General features: G+C 34.3%; 1 protein-coding gene across 1 annotated transcript in view; it reads right to left on the reverse strand.

The window, feature by feature from the left end:
* Positions 1–13,950, reverse strand: part of GNE (glucosamine (UDP-N-acetyl)-2-epimerase/N-acetylmannosamine kinase) — a 98,977-nt gene extending 85,027 nt beyond the window's left edge. The window contains exon 1 of the mRNA XM_074203738.1: positions 13,805–13,950. Within this exon, the coding sequence (XP_074059839.1) occupies positions 13,805–13,855 (51 nt within the window). The 5' untranslated portion in view covers positions 13,856–13,950. The remainder of the gene's footprint in view (positions 1–13,804) is intronic.
* Positions 13,951–14,199: the final 249 nt, after the last annotated feature.

Genomic DNA, 14,199 nt, shown 5'->3' on the forward strand with positions numbered 1-14,199 from the left:
ATGCAGGGAAATGATGAAAAATTGACCAGAGAATTCAACACCTTTAAAAAGGAAACACAAAAGGTTATTCAAGAAAATAAAACTCTAAAAATTAGAGTGGAACAAATAGAAACCAATGAATCTCCAAGAGTGCAAGATTCCATCAACTAAAAAGACTGAAAAAAATTGAAGAAAATGCAAAGTACATTTTAGGAAAAACAAATGACCTGGAAAATAGATCCAGGAGAGACAGTCTATAATCATTGGATGACTAGAAAGCCTAGATCAATAAAAAGAACCTGGAAAATATCATGCAGGAAATTATTAGGGGGAAACTGTCCAAATCTGCTAGAACAAGAAGACAATATAACCATTGAAAGAATACACAGTCCAAGGAGTATTAAAGCCTAATTCTAGAACTCTCAAATTAAGGAGAGAATATTGCAAGCAGCAAAAAGAAAACAATTCAATTATAAAGGAAACACAATCAGACTCATACTGGATCTATCATCCTCAACACTGAAGAACTGGAAGTTCTGGAATACCATGTATCGGAGGCCAAAGGACCTGGGATTACAACCCAGAATGTGGTACCCTGCAAAATTCAGCATATAGTGTCAGGGAAAAAGATGGATGTTCAACAAGACAGAGGACTTCCAGAATTTCCTGACAAGAAGACCAGAACTGAACATAGAATTCAGTCACCAAATATACGACTCAAGAGTTGCATAAAAAGGTAAATGAAAAGGGGAAGGAAAAAACAAAACATAGCAAATGTTGGTGAAGACCATCAAATTGTATACAACCCTAAAATGGAAGATATAACACTTCTAATTCTTGAGAACTTGACTTCTCTTAGGATAATTAAAGGATCTAAAATAATTGAAGAGACTGGACTTAAAAGATATGGGTATAGATGAGACTTGTCTCTCCTTTGAAGAGGTCCAAGATGACATCACTATGAGACAAAAAGCTCTGATGAAAAGCAGGGGTGTTAACATACTTTACGAAGTAATTTAAGTATCTCATTATCCTTTGACCCACCTTCACTCTGCTGTGCTCACAAAGCTTAGCATTTTGACCCAGGAGGGCATCTTAAACTGGGCAGTCCTGAATCAGTGTCTCTGTAACTTATAATCATTTGTAAAGTTCTCAGTGAGACTCCAGAGCCTCCCAGGACTTAGAGCCCTTTATGGTTCTTGCACTTAATTATATCAGGGTTTGAGTTAATCCTTACCTCACTTTGCAAGGGGTTAAATACCCTGGATGGGGAGGGAAGGGTAAAATGTAAAATGTGAGAGAAAACAGACCTGGGGGAGGGCACAAATAGTTCGAGAAATGATTTGGCTTTGGATGCTACTTTGGCTCATGAGGAAGATTGTGTATCCTTGGAGCCTACTTGAAAAGGGGGCAAGGTAAAAATGATTATAATTATAATTTGATGTAATTTGAGACAATGCTGCTTATCAAGTAATCAAGCAATCAGTCTGTGATGGTCTTTGATAATAATATGAGCTTATCAAGAAATCAAATAATCAAACTGAGATTTATTGTTATTATTGTTATTATTATTATTACTTGAGAGATAAATATCACCAGGTGAAGAGGCACAAAGATTTATAATTTTAGAATGGGGGGGGGGGGAGGGAGAGTGGGAACACTGAGTAAATTCTATTCAACAGATTTAGCCAGAGAGGAAATAAGATACATTTCCAGTTGGGTTTAAAAATCTATCCTAATCTACAGGGAAGGGGAGGACTGGGAAAGGGAAAAATAAGGGAAGAGGGATGATAAAAGAGAAGGCAAAGGTATAAGTGAAAATAAACTGAAAGTTAAATTTTTTTAAGGTTTTTTTTTTCAAGGCATTGGGGTTAAGTGGCTTGCCCAAGGCTACACAGCTAAATAATTATTAAGTGTCTGAGGCCGCATTTGAACTCAGGCTCTCCTGACTCCAAGGCCAGTGCTTTATATACTGCACCACCTAAATGCCCTGAAAGTTAAATTTTAAATGAAAAGTTAAAGAGGAAAGGGAGCAAAACTTTGGTGAGGAGGAATAAGAAGAAAGGAAAGAGAAAAATATAAATGTAGAAAGAGCATGGAGAGAAATACAGAATTAGTCATCTTAACTGTAAATGTGAATGGGATGAATTATCCCATGAAACAGAAATAGATAGCAGAATGGGTTAAAAAATTAGAATACTACAATATGATGTTTACAAGAAACATTTCTGAAGCAAAGAGATACAGACAGGGTAAAGGTAAAAAGATGGAGTAAAATATATTATGTCTAGGGGCAGCTAGGTGGTGCAGTGGATAGAGCACCAGCCCTGGAGTCAGGAGTACCTGAGTTCAAATCCGGCCTCAGACACATAATAATACCTAGTTGTGTGGCCTTGGGCAAGTCACTTAACCCCATCTGCCTTGTAAAAACTAAATATATACATATACACTCATGCACATATGCACATATGCACATATGCATATATACATACATACATACCTACCTATATGCATATATACCTACATATATATATATATATATATATATATATATATATATATATATTGTGTCTCTGCTGAAAAAAAAAATCAGAGGGAGTGATCCTGATCTCAGATAAAGTAAAAGCAAAAATGAATCTCATTAAAAGGAATAATGAAGGAAATTACATCTTCTTAAAAAGCACCATTGGTGGACAGATAGGTGGCATGGTGGATAGAGTTCCAGCCCTGGAGTCAGGAAGTTCAATCTGGCCTCAGACACTTGATAAGTGACCTTGGTCACTGCCTTAAATAAATAAATAATTTTTTTAAAAAAAGGCACCATTAGTAATGAAGCTATATCATAGCTAAACATGTATGCATCTCTAGTGGTATAGCATTTAAATTCCCAAAGGAAAAGCTGACTGAATTACAATGAGACATAAACAGCAAAACTTTAATAATGGGGGAACTCAACCTCCCACTCTCAGAACTAGATAAATCTAATCAGAAAATAAACAAGAAGGAAGTTAAGAAGGTGAATGAAATCTTAGAAAATTTAGAAGTGATAGACCTTGGGAGAAAACTTAATGGGGATAGAAAAGAATATACTTTTCTTTCAGCATTACATGGCACTTATACCAAAATTGACCATATATTAGGACACAGAAGCCTCATAATCAAATGCAGAAAGGCAAAAATAATAAATACATACTTCTCAGACCATGATGCAATAAAAATTACACATAATAAAGAATCCTGGAAAGATAAAGCAAAAACTGATTGAAAATTAAATAGCTTTATCTTAAATAATGGGTGGCTCAAACAGTAAATTATAGAAAAATCAATAATTATATCCAAGAAAATGATACTAATGAGCCATCATACCAAAATTTATGGGATGCAGCCAAGGCAGTTTTGAGGGGAAACTTTATATCTTTAAATGCCTATATGAATAAAATAGAGAAAGAAGAGATCAATGAATTGGACATGTAGCTAAAAAGCTAGGAAAAGGAACAAATTAAAGATCCCCTAATTAAATACCAAACTAGAAATTCTGAAAACCATGGGAGAGATTAATAAAATTGGAAGCAAGAAAACCATTGATCTCATAATAAAATTAAGAGTTGGTTTTATGAAAAAGTCAATAAAATAGACAAAACTTCAATTAATTTTATTTTTAAAACAAAGAAGATAACCAAATTATCAGTATGAAAAACAAAAAGGGTGAACTAGCCACCAATGATGAGGAAATTAGAAAGATAATTTGGAGCTACTTTGCCAAACTGTATGCCAATTAATTTAATAACCTGAGTGAAATGGATGAATATTTACAAAAATACAAACTGCCCAGATTAACAGAAGAGGATATATAAAATAATTAAATAACCCAATTTCAGAAAAAGAAATTGAAGAAACCATCCATATACTCCCTAAGAAAAAGTCTCCCAGTCCAGATGGATTTACAAGGAATTCTACCAAATATTTAAGGAACAATTAATTCCTATTCTACATAAACTACTTAGAAAAATAGGAGAAGACGTTCTTCCAAATTCCTTTTATGACACCAATATGGTGCTGATAGCTAAACCAGAAGAACCAAAACAAAGAAAATTATAGACCAATCTCCCTAATGAATATTGAAGCAAAAATCTTAAATAAAATTTTAGCAATGAGACTATAACAAGTTAATACTAGGATAATCTACCATGATCAGGTAGGATTTTTACCAGGTAGGCAGGGATGGTTCAATATTAGGAAAACACTCAACATAGTTGAATATATCAATAGCAAAATGTATAGAAATTATATAGTTATCTCAATAGATGTTGAAAAAGCCTTTGATAAAATATAACATCCATTCCTATTAAAAACACTAGAAAGTTAGGAATGAATGGAGTTTTCCTTAAAATAATAAATAGTATCTATCTAGAATTATCAACAAATATTATATGTAATGGAAATAAACTTGGAGCATTTCCAGTAAAATCAGGGTTGAAGGATGCCCATTATCACCATTACTATTCAATATAGTATTAAAAATGCGACCTATAGCAATTAAAGAAGAAAAAAAATTGAAGGAATCAGAATTGGCAATAAGGAAGCAAAGCTCTCATTGCAGATGATATGAAGGTATATTTACAAAACACTATAAAATCATCTAAAAAACTCCTTGAAACAATTAACAAATTCAGTAAAGTAGCAGTATATAAAATAAACCCACATAAATCTTCTGTATTTCTATATATGAACAACAGAGGCCAAAAGCAAGAGATAGAAAGAGAAATTCCATTTAAAGTAACTATTGACAACATTAAATACTTAGGAATCTACTTCCCAAGACAACCCAGAAACTGTATGAACACAATCATAAAGCACTTTTCACTCAAATAGAGTCAGACCTAAATAATTGGAAAAATGTCAAATGTTCATGTTAGGTTGAGCTAATATAATAAAAATGACAATCCTACCCAAATTAAATTAATTATTCAGTGCCATACCAATTAAACTACCAAATAACTATTTTACCAAGCTAGAAAAATTAGTAACAAAATTCATCTGATAGGACAAAAGGTCAAGAATAACAAGGAAACTGATGAAAAAAATGTAAAGGAAGGTGGCCTAGCTCTACCAGATCTAAAACTATACTATAAAATGACAGTCATCAAAACTGCTTGGTACCGGTTAAAAAATAGAGTAATGGATCAATTGATTAGGATAGGTTCCAAAGAGTCCAAAGTAAATGACTACAACAATCTACAGTTTGACAAACCCAAAGACATCAGTTTCTGGGATAAGAAACTCACTATTTGACAAAATTTGTTGGGAAATAGGGTGGCTAGGTAGCACAGTGTATAGAGATGGAGTCAGGAGTTCCTGAGTTCAAATCTGGCCTCAGACACTTAATAATTGCCTAGTTGTGTGGCCTTGGGCAAGTCACTTAATCCCATTGCCTTGCAAAAACCTAAAAAAAAAAAACAAAGAAAAAAAATTGTTGGGAAAACAGAAATAATATAGCAAAAACTAGGCATAGACCCATATCTCATATCCTAACTGCCAAAATAAGGTCAAAATGGGTACAGGATTTAGACATAAAGGTCAACACCATAAATAAATTAATAGACCAAGAAATACTCTATCAAATTAATGGAAAGAAGACAAATTTATGACCAAAGAAGAATTAGAATACATTATAAACAAAATCATTATAAAATGAATGTTTTTGACTATATTAAATTAAAAAGGTTTTACACTAATAAAATCAATACTGCCAGAATTAGAAGGAAAACAGAAAGCTGGGGAAATAATCTTCACAACTAGGAATTATGATAAAGGTATCATTTCTAAAATATATAGAGAATTGCATCAAATTTATAAGGTTACAAGTCATTCCCAATTAATAAATGGTCAAAGGATATGAATACACAGTTTTCAAAAGAAGAAATTAAAGCAATATATAAAATCATATGAAAAAATGTTCCAAATCATTATTGATTAGAGAAATGCAAATTAAAACAGCTATGAGGTATCACCCCTCACCCATCAGATTGGTTAAGATGAGAAAAAGGGAAAATGACTCTCAGTGTTGGAGAGGTTGTGGGAGGATTGGGATGCATTGCTGGTGGAGTTGTGATCAGATCCAACCATTCTGGAGAGCAATATGGAACTATGCCCAAAAAGCAATAAAAATGTTCATTCCCTTTGACCCAGCAATTCCAATTCTAGGTCTATATCCAAAAGAAATCATAAAAAAATGGGAAAAGTCCCACATGTTCCAAAATATTCACAACAGTTCTTTTTGTAGTGGCAAAGAATTGGAAATTGAGGGGATGCCCATCAATTAGGGAATGGCTAAACAAGTTATGATACTATGGAATACTATTGTTCTACAAGAAACCATAAATGGTCAGATCTAGAGAAGCATTGGAATGGCTTATGAGATTTGATGCTGAACAAAGGGAGCAGAACCAAGAGAACAATGTACATATTAACAACAATGTGAGATATTCAGCCTAAATGGAAGCAGCTCCTCTTAGCAGATTAGAGAGCTAGGATAACCATATTAGACCAGCTATGGACAATGTCATCCCTATCTAGAGGAAGAAAACCAAACAAAAACAAAAACAAAAAACAACCCTTCAGAATCTGATGAACACTTTATAAAAATTACCTCTTATCACTTTCCCTTAATTCTATTTTATTTTTTTAGGTTTTTGCAAGGCAAATGGGGTTAAGTGGCTTGCCCAAGGCCACACAGCTAGGTAATTATTAAGTGTCTGATACTGGATTTGAACCCAGGTACTCCTGACTCCAGGGCTTTATCCACTGCACCACCTAGCCACCCCTGTTTCCCTTAATTCTAATTCCTCATCCTGAAAATGACTAATCTGTAAACATGTTTATCAAAAATATGTATGTACAATGTTAACCTGATTGTTCACCACTGAGGGGATGGAGGGTGAGAAGGGAGGGTGGAAGGAAATTCTGTAATTTAAAAATATACATATGCATATGGATGAATGTTAAAAAAATAAAATAGATGAACTTTTGAAACAACAAAAAAAAGAAAAATAGAACTTGAACCCATAAAAACAAAACAAAACAAAATACTATGTTTGCCATATAACTCTAGGTTCTGTGACTCTTCCTCTACCACCATTATTCAGTAACCTCTCCTCCTTTGAGGCTCACATAACCTACAACTACATCCAATCATAATTCTAGTATCTGTTATCTACTGATCTCCAGGATATGCTCCTTCTTTCCTTAATGAATTCAGTGCTTAGCTCAGTTTCTCTTTTCCAACTCTTGTTCTTCACCATGGTCAATGATATTTCCTCAAGCACTCTTAGCTCCCAGTTCCTCACCTTATTCATTTCCCATGACTTTCTCCTCCACTCTGATTTTGACATTACCCACAAATGCCCTAATTCCATGTTCAAGAACTCTGAAATTCCCCAAATCCTGTTCTTCATTTCCACCGTGACTTCAAGTCATTTAAACCTTTAATTCTTTCCCAGGCCATCACCCCTACACTGACTATACTCTCCTTCCTTCTTCCCACTGGTGATCCAGTTCAGTTCTATACTGTTTTCTTCTCTTGAGACCTTTGCCCTGTTATCCTATCTCAGATCATGTCCTGTCCAGCATCAGCTCTATTTTACTCTGACCATCTATTTCTAGTCACATAATGCTGAGCAAAATTTGAAAAAATAATAAAGACTATGCTACAACCAATTTATGTTACATAATCTCAACTGAGCCCTCACCACAGCAAGGCAAGTCTTTTATACCTCTCTAATTGTCTCTCTAACACTGCAGTGTCTTTTTTTTTTTTTGGCAAGGCAATGGGGTTAAATGACTTGCCCCAGGTCACACAGCCAGGTAATTATTGGTGTCTGAGGTCAAATTTGAACTCAGGTCCTCTGACTCTAGGGTAAGTGCTCCATCCACTGGGCCACCTAACTGCCCCCACAGTGTCTATTTAAAAATCTTTTTATCTCTCTTTACACCTCTTGCAACTCTTTCCTCCACAGGAGAAACTTGGTTTATATTTCACTGAAAAAATTAGAGCTTTCCAAAACTAGATAATTATATTCAATAGATTAAAACCCACATAATGAACTACAAAGGTTTGGATTAGAGCATATTATCAACCATTCAATGAAAGCCAGAGTGATTTGGGTTTAAAGGCATTAGTCAAGTAGCTCTATTTGAATAACAATGGACTTCATTTTTTTTATTTTATTTAGTTAAGGCAAGGTTAAGTGATTTGCCCAAGGTCATACAGCTAGGCAATTACTAAGTGTCTGAGGTCTGATTTGAACTTAGGACCTCCTGACTCCAGGGCCAGTTCTCTATTCACTGTGCCATTTAGCTGCTCCCAACAATGGGCTTTTAAAAAGTCTGCTTTTTCAGATCTGTACTTCAAGAAATCATAAATGAAAATTGCACAAGACAAAGATTAATTTGTGTCATCTTCTAGAAAATAATAATATATATATAAATATATGTACATATATTTATATAAATCATATATAAAAATAATTATTTATATATATACATAATAAATATGTATATCCTCCAAATCACAAGATATCTAACAAAATTTAAGCCACCAGAAATTACGTTCCTTTGAATATACCTACATTTAAGAATACGACATCTCATGTAGAGAGAATGACCCCACATGGCAAAAGGGAGGAAGGGAAGAAGTGTCAGTGATCATCTTCAAAAATGAAGGATGAACAACAACAACAAAGGGGAAAATTTTTGAAAGGAAGTGGACTACCCCTAGCTTCTATTTTTCTTCCTGGATATCAAGCATGTACATATCCTTCAGGCCTCTTGCTAGAGGGACAGGGAAGGTCTTGGCTGCCATTTTCCCACTTCAGTTACATAGCAACTATTTCCAAATGATAGCTAAAGGCAGGGTAGGGAATCAAGGAGGTGAGCTTGGAGTTGAGCCTCTCATAAGTTTCTAAACAGGGACCGGGTGAAAGGAGAGAGAGAGAGAACAGAATAAATGAAAGTGGGAAGGAATAGACTGGAGGGAAATACAACTAGTAATAGCAACTTTGGAAAAAATATTGAAGCATCTTCTTTGGTGGACTCATGATAAGGAAGTCAATTCATCCCAGAGACAGAGCCATTGGAATCTGAACACAGGCTGAAGTACATTTTTTTCTCTCTCACTATTCTTGAGGTTTCTCATCTTTTTTAAGGAGAAGGGGGGTTTATGTTTACTCTTACAACAAGATTATTGTAATAATATAAAATGAACAAACCAAAAAAAAAGACATTTCTGTATTCACAAAGATCACCACTTGACAAGAGGAGCTCAGGATATACTCTGAGTAGCTAAAAGACATAAAATTGAAGGGGACTGCTTAGAAAAAGTACAATATTATAGTATTTATATTTTATTTATGTATTTAAATATTCCACAAACTGATTCATGTTTTGATATTTATGTTCCAATCTCCTAGATGTTGATGTTTGTCCATTCTCAGAGAAGACCATGATGTGGAGGTGATGCCATGGCAAGAACCTAAATTGAATTTGAGTCTCAGGGATGCTGTGCTAAGTTACCAGCCTTGCTTTCTCCTCCAGAGTCATCTGGATCCATCCATCAGATATGAACCAGATGACTGGAGATTGTGCTATATTAGGGTTAAGTAACTTGCTCAAAGTCACACTGCTAGTGTCAAGTTTCTGAGACTGGATTTGAACTCCTGTCCTCTTGACTCCAAGGCCAGTGCTCTATCCACTGTACCACCTAGTTGACCTTCTAGAAAAATATAACTATTGTTAACATAGATACTTATTTAAATTTGTCAGTGAGCACTCAGAAGTTAAAAGTTACAGAATCCAGTCTTTCTATCAGTGTGTGCTTGTGTATGTATTAGGTTTAGTGCTTATTTATTTATCTATCTATCTCTCTATCTATTTTTATGTATGTTTATTTTTATTTACATTTATTAATATATTAATATTTAATTATATACTAATATTACTATTTTATAATTCAATGGTCCATTGCACTTTGAGTAGCCTTCCAATCCCATGAGCTGGAACCTCAGCATGAACTTAATTTTTTTTCCTCCTCCATGAATGTTGAGGTAGGATTTCAATGAGGCAAAGAACATAAGAAAAATCTCATTAGACATCAGTCTCCCCAAAGACTTAATCTTAAGTGGACTCATTGGAGAGAGAGAAGCTACAGTGCCCTAGGTCCAGTGGATCAGTAATAGATTCTTATTGTTAGAATAACATGCATATAGCATTAGAATGTGTTTTAAATTTAGATGATATTATCCTCCTAAAGGATATCTTATAAGGTTTGAAAATAATTATAAAACCATTTAAAATTGCAGAATTTCCAGAAGTACAACAAATCATCCAAGTTAAAAAAAATTGTTAGAAAAATAGCAGCAATCAAGGATCATTCTCATAGTCACCTTCAGTCCCTGGAGTTAGAAAAGTTCATCAGCCACTATGAGCACTAGATGACATTCATCTAAAGGTGGTATCATCCTCCTTAATTAACTTTTTAAAAGAAAAAAAGGAACCATATTTTTGGATCAACATAGTAGTATCAACAAAATTTCAGGTAAAGCATTTAGGTAATTTTAAAAGACTTGATTTTAGAATAGTCTTTACCTAGGTTTCTAATTGTATAACAAATTATTATCAAGGCAAGTCCACTAGGGATTCTACTTTAAAATGCCTTGATTGTTAGCCTTACTTGAGTTACACAATTTTAACAATACATTGTTTTATATTATATAACTGTGACTTTTAATGTACTTAACTGATCATTCAATTAACCTGAATTAGGATTATGATGATTTATTTATCTAAAATAATTATATATAATACACATATATATATATATATATTTGTATATACATATATATGTATGTATAGTTCCATGAGAGAAAGCAGTAGCAGTCAACTGGTCATTTTTTGTTTATGTGTTTGTTTTCAAAGGAATTTTCCTTTGAGTTTATTTAGTCAATAACTCTTGCTTATTTGGTAATACCATATTTTCCAAAACTAAAACTGGGTCTTAATTAACTTTTGTCCTAAAAGACTTACTATGGATTATTTTCTGGGGATGTCTGGAAACAAGCGGTCATTTCTGCAGGAATCATTATTTGATCTATTCTCTTTGCAAGGAAGTCCTTCATGTCTTTAGCACAGTAAATGCTGACTGAATCCCAGACTAGCAGATCTCTTTGGCCACTTCATAAAGTAAGTGGTGGCATTAAATTGACCACTTCCTTTTATAATTAATTGCTTGTGAGCACTAGGCTTTTTTTTTTGGTTTCAAGAACATAAATGTCTGAGACATATGCAATCTTATTTTTCTTGCCTGTAGTGATGATTAGAGACAGGGCTTTCTTTCCATTCATCAAGTGCGCATGTTGTTTGTGTGCTTTGTTTATACTCCAATTGGTCATTCAGCAATAAGCTTCAAGTTCATCCATTTGCCTTATTTTAAATATTAATGTCAACAATATTATTTATTTATATTTAATTATATAGCAATGTTATTATTTTATAATTCAATATACCCATCTGGCTGACAATCTAGGGCTTATTTTGGGTGTAGGACTTATAGTATGAATCTATATTATGAACATATTGCAAAAGGTCATACTAAATCTGCTTATTTTCTGGGAAACATGGTATCTGATTCTAGTTAAAGGTGTGACTGTCTGAAAAACAGTAAGAAAGCATTGGAGCAGTATTTCCAATGAACCAAATGTATTTGGTTGCCTGGCCCCATTTCATACTGTTCTTACTCTGCAAAGAGTATTTTTCTGAAGAAATTCTCATTAAGCAGGCTTAAGAATTTACAATAGAACTAAACATATGGAAGATGTCTGCCATAGTTATGATTGTAGTAAGTTGCCCTTTTGAAGTTAAAAATCATTAGGATAATTAGTTGTCTCTGCTGTAACCAATTCAGTTAATCAATAAATAATAAAATTAGCTAGCATTTATGTAGTACTTTAAGGTTTGCAAAAGGTTTTACAAATAACTTCTCATTTTTACCTTCACAAAATCTAGGGAGATACAGATGAGGAAACTGAGGCACAGAAAAGAGAAGTGACTTGCCCAGGGAAGTATAGCTATCAAGGGGTCAGAAGTCTTCCTAAATTCAGGTCCAGCACTCTTTCCATGGCTATTTAACTGCCTCCATAATATACTCATGATGTGCTAAGTGTTGGGAAAGATCATCTGTCTCTTTACATTGGCATGCAAACTTTTTGAAAGTAGAGACTGTTACATTTTTAAACTTGATATCTCCAGTGACTAACACAGTGCCTGCCCTATAGTAATGCACTTAATAAATGCTGAGGAATTATTTGATTAGTTTAAATGATTAATTAATTGATTGGATTAGTTGAAGGGATAAGAAAAACACATTGGACAATATATATAACAAGTTGGAATTTAATTTAATGTTGAATAGTTTGCTACTGATTATATGTCCTTTAGGAATTCAAATAACAATGTAGCATGAAATCAGCAACATTTTATGAAGAAAGTGAAGCTTGAATAGATTTTAAATTATCAGTAGAATTCAGACAGGTATAAAAAGGGAATTCTAAGAAAAGGGAACAAATATGATCCAAGACACAGAGGTAGGAAAGAGCTTAATTTGGGGGGATTTTTTAGGTTTTTGCAGGACAGATGCCACACAGCTAGGTAATTATTAAGTGTCTGAGTGTGGATTTGAATCCAGGTCCTCCTGACTCCAGGGCCAATGCTCTATCCACTGCACCACCTAGCCACCCCTAAAGCTTAACTTTTAAAAGGGTTTTTTGTTGAGGAAAAATGAAACACAGAAGACAGCTAATTAGCATAGGGTGTGGCTATGAAAAGTTTTGAAAGGTGGGGAAGGGATACTATTTGGAGTCGGTGGAGTCATGAGCTCAGAATCCTTTACTGAAGTTGAAAATTTTAAATGCTAGTGTTGCTATGACATAAAAAACAAAAATGTCATCAAAGAAGATAAATGGTAATACCTGAACTTCCATGATATGAAGCGATTAAAAGTAGACAAATGTTAGAATAACTACCTGAAAGAAAGATCTGATCGCACTGAACACTGAACATCATCTACATGCCATTCATCAACAGTTGCTATCGCATGCAATTCTATAGGAACTCATATTCCTCATTCCTAAAACACACTAGGTATGTAGTTCATTTACCTTCCAAAAGAATAGTTTACTAGATAATAATACATTTACCAATAGAACTGCTTTGCTTCTAGTGGCTTCTATCAGTTAACATTAAGCTAGGAGTTTTCTCTGATTTGATAAAGATTCTGATTGCAGGTGGGGGTGGTATTAAAAGGAACTGCAATATTAGGAATTTTAAAAAACAAATCTGATAAGATTAAATATCATAAACACAGCAGAGGGGGAAAGCCAAGAAAAAAAATAAGAAAAGAAGCTCCGACAAACATTCCACCATCTGGAAACAAACACTATTTCTTTAGCTTCTATTGTAGGAAGGAAGAGGCTAAACAAAAATTAAGTCAAATTGCATATTGTACTTAAAATTCTTTTCTACCAGGATGGCTAGGAAACAGGAAAGAGTTCATTTTAAGGTCTCATTCTAGGCATACTAAGTGACCATTAGATTCAGCACAGTAGTTTAGTAAAGAACATGTAGAATGCCTACCCTTTCACCCATTTTAGCAGTAACAGAAACTCTTGAAGAAGATGGCAGATTTAAAACAAAAGCTTGCCTCTTCCTCTCTATAGAGTCACCTTTTTTTCCTACTTCAGTTTCAGAAACAAAAGCAAATCACAGGCTCACTTACATGCGGTCCCTGAAAGCGCTGCTCCCAGAAACGCCGAGCCTGAGTTTCCATCCTGTAGCCTAGTCTTTGTGCTCTACCGTGAGCTTAGAATTGATTAGCAGAGCGGTTGTTCTCCGGGTTCGGCTGTCACAGAAGAGCAGTCATTGATAGGCACCTGAATGTCTTTCTAATCCTTAGGCTCCTCCCCCTCTGAAAAAGACAGGGGGGGGGACCCTGAATTTGAGCGGTTCTTGAGTTCCTGGACAGTAGCTTTAACCTAGGAGACTCTCTCTGATTGTACTTTTTTCTTATTGAAATTATTCTTCCACTAAGAAAATACGATTCTTCTCCTGAGCCATGAAACAATCCAAAATCAAACCTTCAAATGTCTTTCCCACCGAGACTCTGTATATAGA

The sequence above is a fragment of the Macrotis lagotis genome, chromosome X (genome assembly GCF_037893015.1).
Source record: "Macrotis lagotis isolate mMagLag1 chromosome X, bilby.v1.9.chrom.fasta, whole genome shotgun sequence".
Lineage (NCBI taxonomy): Eukaryota > Metazoa > Chordata > Mammalia > Peramelemorphia > Peramelidae > Macrotis > Macrotis lagotis.